This window comes from Juglans regia, chromosome 15 (genome assembly GCF_001411555.2).
Source record: "Juglans regia cultivar Chandler chromosome 15, Walnut 2.0, whole genome shotgun sequence".
NCBI classification, from domain to species: domain Eukaryota; kingdom Viridiplantae; phylum Streptophyta; class Magnoliopsida; order Fagales; family Juglandaceae; genus Juglans; species Juglans regia.
The window spans coordinates 15,067,651-15,079,841 of NC_049915.1; the positions used below are offsets into that span (position 1 = coordinate 15,067,651).

General features: G+C 35.3%; 1 protein-coding gene across 3 annotated transcripts; it reads left to right on the forward strand.

The window, feature by feature from the left end:
- Nucleotides 1-1,826: 1,826 nt before the first annotated feature.
- On the forward strand, nt 1,827-5,756 carry LOC108989067 (IQ domain-containing protein IQM2-like). Of its 3 annotated transcripts, none has more exons than XM_035685740.1 (9): nt 1,827-1,989; nt 2,753-3,266; nt 3,362-3,476; nt 3,562-3,627; nt 3,728-3,816; nt 3,921-4,011; nt 4,110-4,349; nt 4,484-4,585; nt 4,694-5,755. In XM_035685740.1, the coding sequence occupies exons 2-9, from the start codon at nt 2,794-2,796 to the stop codon at nt 5,531-5,533; spliced, it is 2,016 nt and encodes a 671-aa protein (XP_035541633.1). In that variant the 5' UTR covers nt 1,827-1,989; nt 2,753-2,793; the 3' UTR covers nt 5,534-5,755. The 3 variants fall into 3 exon arrangements, with proteins under 3 accessions (XP_035541633.1, XP_035541634.1, XP_018818088.2); XM_035685741.1 differs by lacking the exon at nt 1,827-1,989 and adding an exon at nt 2,057-2,109 and having other exon boundaries at nt 4,694-5,756; XM_018962543.2 differs by lacking the exon at nt 1,827-1,989 and adding an exon at nt 2,063-2,206 and having other exon boundaries at nt 4,694-5,756.
- Nucleotides 5,757-12,191: the final 6,435 nt, after the last annotated feature.

The following is a 12,191-nucleotide window of genomic DNA, read 5'->3' on the forward strand; positions in this document are numbered from 1 at the left end:
TTATATTTTGTATGAAAATTTAAAAAAATTATAATGATGAAATGAGTTGAGAATATTTTTATATCAGACCTTTTTTTTTTTGAAGAACTGACGGACCTTAATCACACTTGATAATATGAAACATTTGAATGGTTTCTACTATCAATCACTTAAGTAAAAAACATTTAAGAATTGCAACATCGCGAAATGTGACTGAGGATTACAACATCTAAGATGAAGACGAGCATTACTATATATTTTGACATTAAAGGGCTATTTGTGAATACAGATAGTTTTATTTCATCTCAAATTTTCTCATCTCATTTCTTTCTCAAATATCATTCAAATAAAAAAATTTTTAATTTCAAATTTGTAATTTTTTAATTTAATTATTATCTAATTATTACAACTTTCAAACAAAACACAAAAAATAATTCAATTTTTTTTTTAAATCTCAAAATAAAAATAATATTTTAACTTTATAATATTTTTATTCCACTTTTTCTGTCTCATTTTCAAAAACTTAATAAAACATCTCAACTCAAACCATTTAACTACTATTTATATAATTTTCATCTCATCTGATTCCCCTACTATCCCCTTAGTTACTATATAAGTTTTATAACATAATTTTAAAATAATAGAGAAAACAATTCCAAAGATTACACTCTGACTTGTTGTGAATTTACCTTTACGAGAGAATGACAATTTCCGAGAAAATAAAGCAAAATCTTCTTAGAATCTTATTACCAAACACACACAAGAGTACGAGTAAAAGCTCATTAGCATATAGCACTCTATTAAAAATTGCCTATTTCATATCAAAGTACATTCCGAGTGATTTCCTTTACCATTAATAATAATAAAAAAAATGTATTGTCAAGCCTAGAGAATAAAAAATGGTCAAATCTCAAATAAAGTTCAATATTTCTCAAAGAACATCCCAAGAATCAAGATTTGGCTTCGTTTGGATTCTAAACTAATCTCAACTCATCATTACAACTTTTTCAAATCTCAATACAAAATATAATAAATAATTTAACTTTTTTAAATTTTAAAATAATAATAATATTAAAAAATAATATTTTAACAATATTTTATCATCTCAACTCAACTCAACTCAACTCACTTTAACATCCAAACATAACCTGGTTTCGTTTAATTTCTTAACTCTTCTCAACTCATTTCAATTCATCATTACAATTTTTTTAAATTTCAACATAAAATATAATAAACAATTCAATTTTTTTAAATCTCAAAATAATAATAATATTATAAAATAATATTCTAACAATATTTTATCATCTCAACTCAACTCAATTCAACTTACTTCAACATTCAAACACAACCTTATGAACATTACAGCATCCATTTGGATTCCTAAAGTTAGAGGAATAAAAATTGCATAAAAGAAAATTAGAGGAAACAAAGCAAAGGAAAAATTAATTTGGATTCATAAAAAAATAAAAAACAAATTAGGAAATTGCAAGAAAAAGATAAAATAAAAATGGAAAATGAATTATGGTTTTTATCCATTAAACAAAAAAAAGAAAAAGAAAATGAACATTTATGGTTTTTAGGAAGAATAAAATTTAAAAAAATTTAAAAAATAAAATTAAGTTTGGTGTGTAGAAATAATGAATAACAAAATTGGAATAATAAAACTCTTTCGCCCTGTTTTTGGAAATAAAAAGTCACAAAATTTGGGAAGTATGGTCGTAGGCTTCCAAATTACGTCCTTCTTCCAGTCTTACTCGTGGTTGGAAAATGGCTCTCTCTCTCTCCTGTCCACTATATAATAGTATAACACACTCAGCTGCCGAAGTTATAAACGTTCAAGTTTTAGCTTTGCATAGAGAGAGAGAAGCCTCTCCTTGCAATATTATCTTTGGAAGCCAATCTCTCACTAAGAACGAAAAGAAAAAAAATTGCCCACCCACCCATTAAATTCGGAGTTATTTTCCATTAATACACACATTTCTTGGTTCAATCATTGATCCTCAATTTAAGGTACAACACTTACTTTTTTTTTTTCGGTTTTGAAGTTCCCTTCTTTAATGTTGGTCTGCCTTGTATGGTTTTCTTGTTGCTGATCTGTTTTCCAGTTCATTGAGAGGGAGCCACAGAATGGTATACATATTTATATATCTGCTTCAGACTTTGTTATTTTATCCTATTCTGATGAAATGCGTGCTCTGGGTCCTGTGAGTTGGAATATGATGACATGGTATAATTTTCTGATTTCTTTAGATTATTCGCTTGAGAAATCTTCTCTTTGAATGAAAATGGGTAGTTAGTGTTTTCTGTAGTGGGTTTTGCGTTTCAAAGGGAAGTGTTTTGCCTTTTTTTTTTGTCCTCTCGGTTTGAAAATTTTTTTTTGGATCATCGGTCGTCCAGATCCATGGTCTTTTCTAATGGGTTTATCGTCAACTTATTGTTTGGTTGATGGGAAAGTGACATGTTTGTCTTCCCCAGTTATATCAAACATTGATCGTTCTACCTAATAGACAATGTTATTAAGAGAAAGTAGCGTTTCCTAGCTTTTCCCCGTTCCAATCATTTACTTTTGAATCCATAGGTTTCGTAGATCGAAGCTCATATTTTGATTGTTTGTTTTTTGAAGATTTCTCCGGTTTCCCGAATTTGAAAGTTTTTTGCAGTTCATGTTGACAGCAGCTTGCTATGGTCCTTTATTTGATATGTTTGCTATTCATGATGCATTATAAATCATGTTACTTCCATTAACTTCTATGTATTCGTTTTGTTTTGACAGGAATTTGATTTTAGTATTGCCAAGACACCTTTCCTTGTAAAATGGGTATTTCTTTTTCCTGCCCATTTTCCAATTACAGTGACGTGGAAAATGGCTTAGAATCTATCATTGTCAAGTCCATCAGTTTTGGGAAGGATGAAATAAAAACTCCAGTGCGATCTGTCAGTTTCAACAGTCGAGATTCTGAACCCATGATGTTCAAATCCTTATGTTGTGGGAAGATGAAATTAGAAGCATCGTCTAGCTTTAAGAGTGGCGAATTGGAAGAAATGGTCTCAGTCAAGGCTCCTTCATTAGAGGATGATATGCACATTGAGTCAAAAATACAACAAAACAAAGTGATGGATAATCAATCCCCAAGATCAGATGGTCATGTGGCGATGATCCAATCATTGCCAATTTTGGATCCCCCTAATCCCAAGGATGTGGCTGCACTAAAGTTGCAGAAAGTGTACAAAAGTTTCCGAACCAGAAGGAAGCTGGCAGATTGTGCAGTTCTGGTTGAGCAGAGCTGGTATACATCCTGTTTACATGCACCCACACTGTCCTTTTGTACAAAAATCTGATGTCTTTCTGTCTAGTGCTAATGCAATTATGTCTTAATGATAGGTGGAAGCTCTTAGATTTTGCTGAACTAAAAAGAAGTTCTATATCATTCTTTGATATTGAGAAGCATGAATCTGCCATTTCGCGATGGTCAAGAGCAAGAACCAGAGCGGCCAAGGTAAATTTTAAACATATTGCTGTAATGCTCTGCTTTTGTGTTGTGTTATTTATTTCGAAGTTTAAGCATCTCTTTGTTACTGCAGGTCGGAAAAGGTTTATCAAAGAATGATAGAGCTCAGAAACTTGCTTTACAACACTGGCTTGAAGCTGTAAGTCAATTGCACCAGAAAAAATTAGCTTAAGAATTTGTCTTTTTTTTCTTCATCATTCTTTGCTGATTTTTTTTTTTTATATATCTTTCTAAAACAGATAGACCCACGGCATCGATATGGACATAATTTACACTATTACTATGATAATTGGCTTAATTGTCAGTGTAAAGAACCCTTCTTCTACTGGTAATATTCTTTACTCAACATTTTTTCCTTCACTACTGAGAATTTTGATTCCACATGTCAAGTATTTGGATTTAAATATAATTATGCTGGTTTTGGAAATTCAGGCTGGATATAGGAGAAGGGAAGGAAGTAAATCTTGTTGAAAGATGCCCTCGATCAAAACTCCAGCAGCAGTGTATCAAATATTTGGGTCCAGTAAGCCTTTATTTCTTTACTTTATCATCCTTTATTTTAATTTGTTTTCACGTTATTTAATGATAGTTTTTCTCCCTTCTTTTTTCACCTTTTTATAGATGGAAAGGATGGCCTATGAAGTTGTTGTGGAGGATGGAAAATTCTTCTACAAGCAATCAGAGAAGCTCCTTGACACCACTGAAGAAGACAAGGATGCCAAGTGGATTTTTGTCCTAAGCACATCCATGACCTTGTATGTTGGCAAGAAGAAGAAAGGTACTTTCCAGCATTCTAGCTTCTTGGCCGGAGGAGCTACGTCTGCTGCAGGGAGATTAGTTATTGAGGATGGCATCCTAAAGGTATAGCTATTGCATCATATCTCAAGGAATTATCATAGTAGAAGAATGGAAAAAACTAATAGATTTTTCTTCTGTTCAATTATAGTTCCATTTTCACCACAGTTTCTTAATAATAATTTTCGCTACTTCATCAGGCAGTTTGGCCTCACAGTGGTCATTATCGACCTACAGAAGAAAATTTTGAGGACTTTGTCACCTTTCTCAAAGGGAATAACGTGAGTCTCACAGATGTGAAGGTAAACACAATGGGGCTCTATTTTCTTGGAAATGCTTATCCTTCTTTTTTTGTTACAGATATAATTAGAAGCCAATATGCTGAGAATGTTTTTTTCTGGTACATTCAGATGAGTCCAGATGATGAGGAAGATGAATTGTTTAGCAAGCAAAGAAGCAGTATTCATCTCAGAAGTTCTTCTGAAGAGGACTTGACTCAAAAGTTGAGTGGCTCCGAGACTGAAGGGACCAATGCTGAAGACTTAATTCAAGAGCGAACTTATTTGATAGAAGATGAGACTACTGCTGCATTGGAACTGCCCATGTCAAGCCGGTTACGAAGGCTTGGTAAAAAATTGGCTAACCTTGAAATACCAATAAGGAATGAATTGTACAAGAGGTTAGACAGTCAAAAGCAAAATTTGGGACCAAGTTGTAACAGTTTGCCAGCTGAATCTCCCGTGGATGGTTATGAAACGGCGGAAGAAGTATTTCCTTCTGAACTGGAGCACATGGTTCCGAAGCAGAACGAGTTTAATGAACAGCATGAAGAGAATGAAGTGGAAATCATTCCTGAAGAATCAATTCTCAAAAGGATTAATTCACATAAAGGAATGAAGTCCTATCAATTAGGTAAGCAATTATCTTTCAAATGGACTACAGGAGCTGGACCCCGAATTGGCTGTGTAAGGGACTATCCCTCAAAGCTCCAGTTCCAAGCTTTGGAGCAAGTGAACTTATCTCCAAGAAGTGCCGCCTGTTCTAGATCTTACTTGTCTCCTCAACTTGTTAGAGGGCTGAGCTCAAAGGTGAAGACACCAAGAAGTTCTGGCGGTGAAATGGCACCAACCATAACATCGCCTAGACCCGAGGAAGGAAATTTCTCCCAAAGAATAAATCACCATTCAAGAACACAATCCTCTCCATTGATTAGAGGAACATCAACAAGTGCAATTGGTAACATGTTTTGAGTAAGAACAGATTTCCTGATTGATCTATTCTTTTGTGTGAATAGAAAAGATGGTATAGGAATTCTTTCTCATTCTTTCCATTTAAAATCATGTACACATTTTTTTCTTGTACAACAATGGAAGAGGATAGCTGTAGAATTTTGTGGGTTCGATGCCCTTTGAATACATATGAAGATATTCAATCTTCTATAGCAGTGTTTATTACTGAAATTTACAGATACAATGGTGTTACTGAGCCATTGAGCCTCAAGATTTGAATAGAGACTTGGCTAAGGTGACACTTTTTATTCTTTTACAAGAGGCAAGTCTTGTATCACCAGAGAAAGTTAAAGAACAATCCCAAGCGTGTCTAAGCTTCTTAACTTTCTCCTGCCAATTCTTTCACACTAGCCGTCCTGCCAAATCTGAACGACACTTTTTGTCTTTTGATATTTACATTAGGAAAATTCTGATTTGTAGGGATGAACACCACAAACCTATGAATAATCCCAATCCACTAGAGTGATTCAACATCTAATTGATCTCATTGGGACCTGTATTTTCAAGCATGTCGACGAGGAATTATACCTAGGGTTGTAATTGAGCCGAGTTGAACTGATCTTTGGCTTGCCGAGCTCGACTCGACTCAAAATACTCAAGCTCGAGCCCAAGTTTGAGATTTTTATTTATTCTTTGTTTGAGCTCAACTCGGCAAGCTAAATTTTCAACTCAAGATTGAGGTCGAGCTTGTCCCAAAAAGAGTTCGAGCTCGGCTTGAATTATTTATTTTTTAAATAAGATTTAATAATTAATAAATTAGATAGATAAAAAATAAAAAATATAATATTTATTTTGTACAACTAACAAGTAGAACCTCTATTGAATTATAAGATTTTAAAAATTTATAAATAATTAATATCTAACTAATTGATATTTATCCATAATAACAATAGAGTAATGCTATATACATTCATAGAATGCGCAAATTAGGGGTGATACCCGCCCCCTACGGGGCGGGGCCACCCCTCCCCCGCCCCCCGCCCCCCGCCCCCGCATATGCGGGGGTGGGATTTTTTTCCCCTGACCCCGCCCTCGCATGTGCGGGGGCGGGGTCCCCCGTCCGCTGCCCAGGATGCGGGGGTGGACCCCCACCCGTTCGCACCCCCGCAACATGGTACTGGGCCTCCGGCCCAGTACTTTTTTCTGGGCCCTAAATGGCCTAGAATCAGTTTTTGGGCCCAGAATTCATTTTGGGCCACTTCGGGCCCATTATTTAGATTAAAAAAATATATAAATTTAAAAACAGAAAAGAAATAATTTCTTTTTTATAAGTAGATATTAAGTTTTAACTATTAAATAATTAAGTAATATTCATCACTAAGGCAGTAAGACACTATGCTAAAATAAATAGTTTACAATTATACAAATTAAGAGAACTAATAAACTATTACACTATTACAAACTCTTCTAAAAAAAATAAATATTACAAATTGTATAATTAACTATTGTACCAACATGACAATAATTGTAAATTAAGAAAATTAATTTTGGGGTGGAGCCGTAGTTGTGAGTTCACTGAGTTGTGTCGAATGTCGATTGCTGTGAGACTGAAAATCAATAAGTTAAAAATAAAAGTTAATAAGTCAAAAAACTTGAAATATTAATAAGTTAAAAATAAAACAAATTAGAATTAAAAAGTTATAAAAATGAAACAAAGTTTTAAATGCAAAAAACAATTAGGGAAGAAATTATGCAAACCATGGCAATGGTGAGTCCAATACAAAAGTCATACTGCATCGGAGGTAGCCGTAGACGCAGTCTCATGTATCACTATAAGTATTAAATTTGAAATGAAATTAATGAATACCAATTAAATGAAAATAAATAAATGAAAATAAGAAATTAGAATAAATACCAGATCCAGACTGATCATCACCCTCCTCCTCGACGTCGGCCTCCTCATACTCAAGAACATTCGGAACATGAATTGGAGTTCCCTTGATCCAATTCTGCGTGCAAATCAAAGCCTCCACAGTGGCAGGAGCTAATAAACTCCGAAATGAATCTAATACACGTCATCCGGTGCTAAAAGCCGACTCTGAGGCTACTGTGCTAACAGGGATGGCCAAAAGTGTGCGGGCTATCTCTCCAAGGATGGGATATTTCACAGCATTCACCTTCCACCAACTTAATATATCAAAATCTCATGAAAATGGTAGAATCTCTGCTGCTAAGTATCTGTCTATCTCTGACTGAGCCTCTACAGAAGTCTGGAGGAAGGGGGTCTGCTCATACCTCTCATCCCACTCCAATCTACGCCTTTTCCCACTCTCGACTTCAGGAAACTGTGAGCCTGAGGCTGAGGGGGTAGATGTAGGTGCCGCAATATTACCACCCGCAGGGTGGAAAACTCATCAAATAATCTAGTAAGGGTTTCCCGAACCCTTGCTGCAATAAGCTCCGCCCATACTTGCCCGTACGCAAGGCCCAATCCAAATATCATGCCATCCAACTTATACCTCGGGTCAAAGACGACAGCTACATATAACAAAATATTAGCCTTAGTTAAATCTCCCCAATACTTGTCGTACTTTGACCTCATAATCAATGTCATCTCCCGCAGCCTAATGTGACCACCCGCGACCATGTCATCTAATTCTTCTTTTACCCTACATATTTGCTGGCATACAACATTGGATGTAGGGTACAAAGTTCCAGATAGTCTCGTGGTGACATCGTAAAAAAGCCTCAAAAACTCTACAAAAATAGTTACAATTTCCCAATCATCAGCTACGGGTTTCCCCAATCCTCCGTGATCAGCAAAATATGTTACATATTGGATGTCTTCATCACCCAATAATGCAAATGCCAGCCTATATTCTTGGGCCGCCTCCAACATCAGAAATGTTGAGTTCCATCATGTAGGCATATCAGTACAAAGGCCCTTCTTAGATGTTAGACTCGCAGATCTCGCAGCAACCTTGAATTTCTCCAACCTTGAAAGAGAAGATCTCACCCATCTCACAGCAGTCCTAACTCGAGCAATCGAGTCATGAAGATCTCTCAAACCATCACTGACAATCAAATTCAAAATATGTGCTGCACATCTCACATGCAGACACTCACCACCCATAAGTGTCTTATTTGCCTCTCTAAGATAAGTTTTCAAATGTCCTAATGCAACATCGTTAGACGAGGCATTATCGACTGTGACTGTAACAACTCGGCTCAAACCCCACTCTTTTATTGAAGCCTCCAAGGCCTTCCCAACTGTCTTACCCTTATGATAGATGATTTTATAAAATTTTATAATTTTCTTGTGTAATGTCCAATGGCAATCAATAAAATGCACAGTCAAAGACATATAATTAAAATTTTGGATCGATGTCCAAGTGTCAGTGGTGAGACAAACAAATTGATCCGCCAATTGACCCCTCAACTTCTCCTTTTCAATGTAAAAATGCTTTTTTACATCCTTTGCCACCGTGTGGCGAGAGGGAATATTAAATCTTGGTTCCAAGTAGTGAGAATACGCTTGGAACCTTTTCCCATCTACAATTTGAAAAGGTAGCTCGTCTATTATGACCATACGAGCTAGATGTCTTCTACACTCATCGGGATCATACTTAATATACCCCCTCAAACTTGCACCCCCACTAGTCCCATCCGCCATTTTTTGAAGTCCAACTTCTAGCTTAGATTAGCTTTTATCTTGTAATGATCTTAATATTGGACTTTTTTTGCATTGCTCTTCTAAGTGTACCTTTAATTGTGAGGTGCCATGTTTCCTATAGTGGCATCCATAAATTTTGCCACAATGGTTACACTTGGCTTGGGGGTTACTTGAGTCACCACCCTCTAGTTTGGTGAAATGACTCCAAACCATTGAAGCATGTTTCTTGCTGGGCTTGGGGGTGGGGCAAGGTGCCGTAGGGCTAGGGGTAGGGGTATGAGTAGGAGGGGTAGGTGTAGGTGTAGGGGTAGGGGTAGGGGTGCCCTCGGCCTGAAAAGGAGAGCTCGCACTCGAATCCGCTGGCATATCCATGAACTAAAGCAAACAAGAAATCTGAAATAATAGAAAATATAATAACTATATAATGAACATAAAAGAAAAGTAGAATAAAAAAAAGTATCACACTATCATTTGGTTATAAATGTAATAAAGTATATTAACAACAAATATACTATATGTTGTTAATAAAGTATATTAACAAATACACTACATGAGGAAAGAAAATATGAATGTTTCCTTTATTTAAGTAAGGTAGAAAAGTCCACTTCCAACAAATTAAAAAATATTAACGAAGAAATGACATCTTTTTATTTATTATTATTTTTTTTAAAAAAATCTTCATCTCTTAATATAACATCAAATAATTTTTAAAATGTAATATTATGCATGGGTTGAAAAATGATATTTAGAGTAGATAAGTCTTGTGTATTTTTTTTTAAAGAAAAAACTTGATTAGTAAATGTGAAACTTACAATAATAATATTTTTTTTTTAATGATGAATCTCATTTTTTTTAAAGAAAATCCTTAGCATACTTGTATAAATTATATCTAGCATTACTAGCCTAGAATAGGGTATTAGAGGATAATATATACACACACAAAGTTAATTTCCAAATTTTAATGGCATGCAATTTCTTGTTTATACATTGAGCCCTAAATTAATTTAGGGGTTTCAAAGCTCAAATCCGAAACCTTAAATTAATTTAGGGGTTCCAATCTTTGAATCCCCTAAATTAATTTAGGGTATTTCGAAACCCTAAATTAATTTAGGGGTTTCAATCTTTGAAACCCCTAAATTAATTTAGGGTTTCGGATTTGAGCCCTAAATTAATTTAGGGTTTCGGATTTGAGCCCTAAATTAATTTAGGGGTTTCAATCTTTGAATTCTCTAAATTAATTTAGGGTATTTTCGAAACCCTAAATTAATTTAGGGGTTTCAAAGATTGAAACCCCTAAATTAATTTAGGGTTTCGGATTTAAATTAATTTAGGGTTTCGGATTTGAGCCCTAAATTAATTTAGGGGTTCCAATCCGAATTAATTACACAATCAAATCCAATCCAATCCGAAATAATTACAGAAATGAGAAAACAAACACAATTCACATGCATTTCACGGACTCATTCAAATTTCAAACCAAAATACATGCACAATCTAAGCTCCACAGCACACAATTCACAAAAATCTCATCCTCCATCTCCGATAAACCCCATCCTTCCTCCAATCTCCATTAAAAATATAAATCATAAAAAAATAAAATAGGATAGGGTTTGAGTTTCTTACCTTCGAGTTCGGGATTCGGATCTTCGGTGAGATGCAGAGGAAGGGACCGGATGTGCACGACGACGTTGAAGGAGACGCTGGTAGCTGGGTGCGGCGCCGGAAACTCAGAGAGAGGGAGAGATGAGCGGAGCTGGGTCACTGTGAGGCAGCAAAGACAGAGAAGTCGAAGTGAGGAGAGTCGGGGGGGGGGGATTCGTTTCATGCAGGTTTTTTTAAAAAACTCGCATGGAAAACGACGTCATTCATCGCGTATTTTTTTTTTATATATGAGCGATGCAAAAGGCGGTAGGCGAGGTGTCACCCCATCCGCACCGCCCCAGTTAGCAGCTAGATCTTGAGGAAGCAGGTGACCAGCCGCGCATCTGGCAGACGGGGTGGTCCGCCCCGTCGCACGGGTGCGGGGCGGAAACGGGTCGGGGCAGCGGGGGCGGGGCCTCGCTGCCCACCCCTAGCGCAAATGCCGTGCAGTCGCTTTGAAAAAGAGTAGGGTCCACTATTAAAAAATTAATTTCTTTTCATGTGAGTCTCATATTTATTCATTTTTTTCAAAGCGACTGCACGGCGCTTGCACACTCACGACTGCAAGTATCATATCTCATAACAAAATATTATATACCTACAGAAATTATAAATACTTACACATAATATGATAGTATATATTTATTTCATATATGGTTTCCACATACTAGTATACGAAATTATTAAATCTTATCGACTAATTATTGCACAAATTATAAAATATAGTTATGATGTATATTCAATATATAGACATAAATAATTAGGCTACATATTATATATTTAATTATAAAAGTGCTATGCTTATATTATTAACTAATACACATATATACATATACATAGGTGTATGTATATATTTATCAATATATGAATAAAATTTAATCGAGTCGAGCTAACAAGTTACCTTGGGCATAAACGAGTGGTCCTTAATGAGTGAATCTTAGCCGAGTCGAGTCGAGTTTTGTTGGGTATATGTTATTTACTAATCAAGCGGGTATTTACTTTCATGGGTGAGTTTTTTTTTTTTTTTCACGAGTCGAGTTTAATTGGACGAGTACCGAGTGAGCTATCGAACAGACTGGTTATTTATAGCCCTAATTATACTGTCAAAAGAATATTGTTTTCGAGATTGGTAAATAATATTAGTCTTCTCGTTATTAGGAAAAAATAATAATAAGAATACTTTGGAACAAGGACTAAAAATCATGTTGAATAAACCAAAAGAAAATTGAAAGGAAGTGAAATTATCATAAGAACTTCTACAGAAGTCCAAATTGCATAATGTTTGATGCATTTGAAATCAGAGACAATTACAGGGCTTTTCAATGATATATGAACCTTTTGGCATGATTCCATCTATTTGGTTTT

Bases quoted from the DNA above. Each gene is read 5' to 3' on its own strand.
- LOC108989067 (XM_035685740.1), top strand. From the start codon at position 2,794: ATGGGTATTTCTTTTTCCTGCCCATTTTCCAATTACAGTGACGTGGAA. The intron at 3,628-3,727 runs GTAAGTCAATTG...TTTCTAAAACAG, and splicing joins TACAACACTGGCTTGAAGCT to ATAGACCCACGGCATCGATA. The intron at 4,012-4,109 runs GTAAGCCTTTAT...ACCTTTTTATAG, and splicing joins GTATCAAATATTTGGGTCCA to ATGGAAAGGATGGCCTATGA.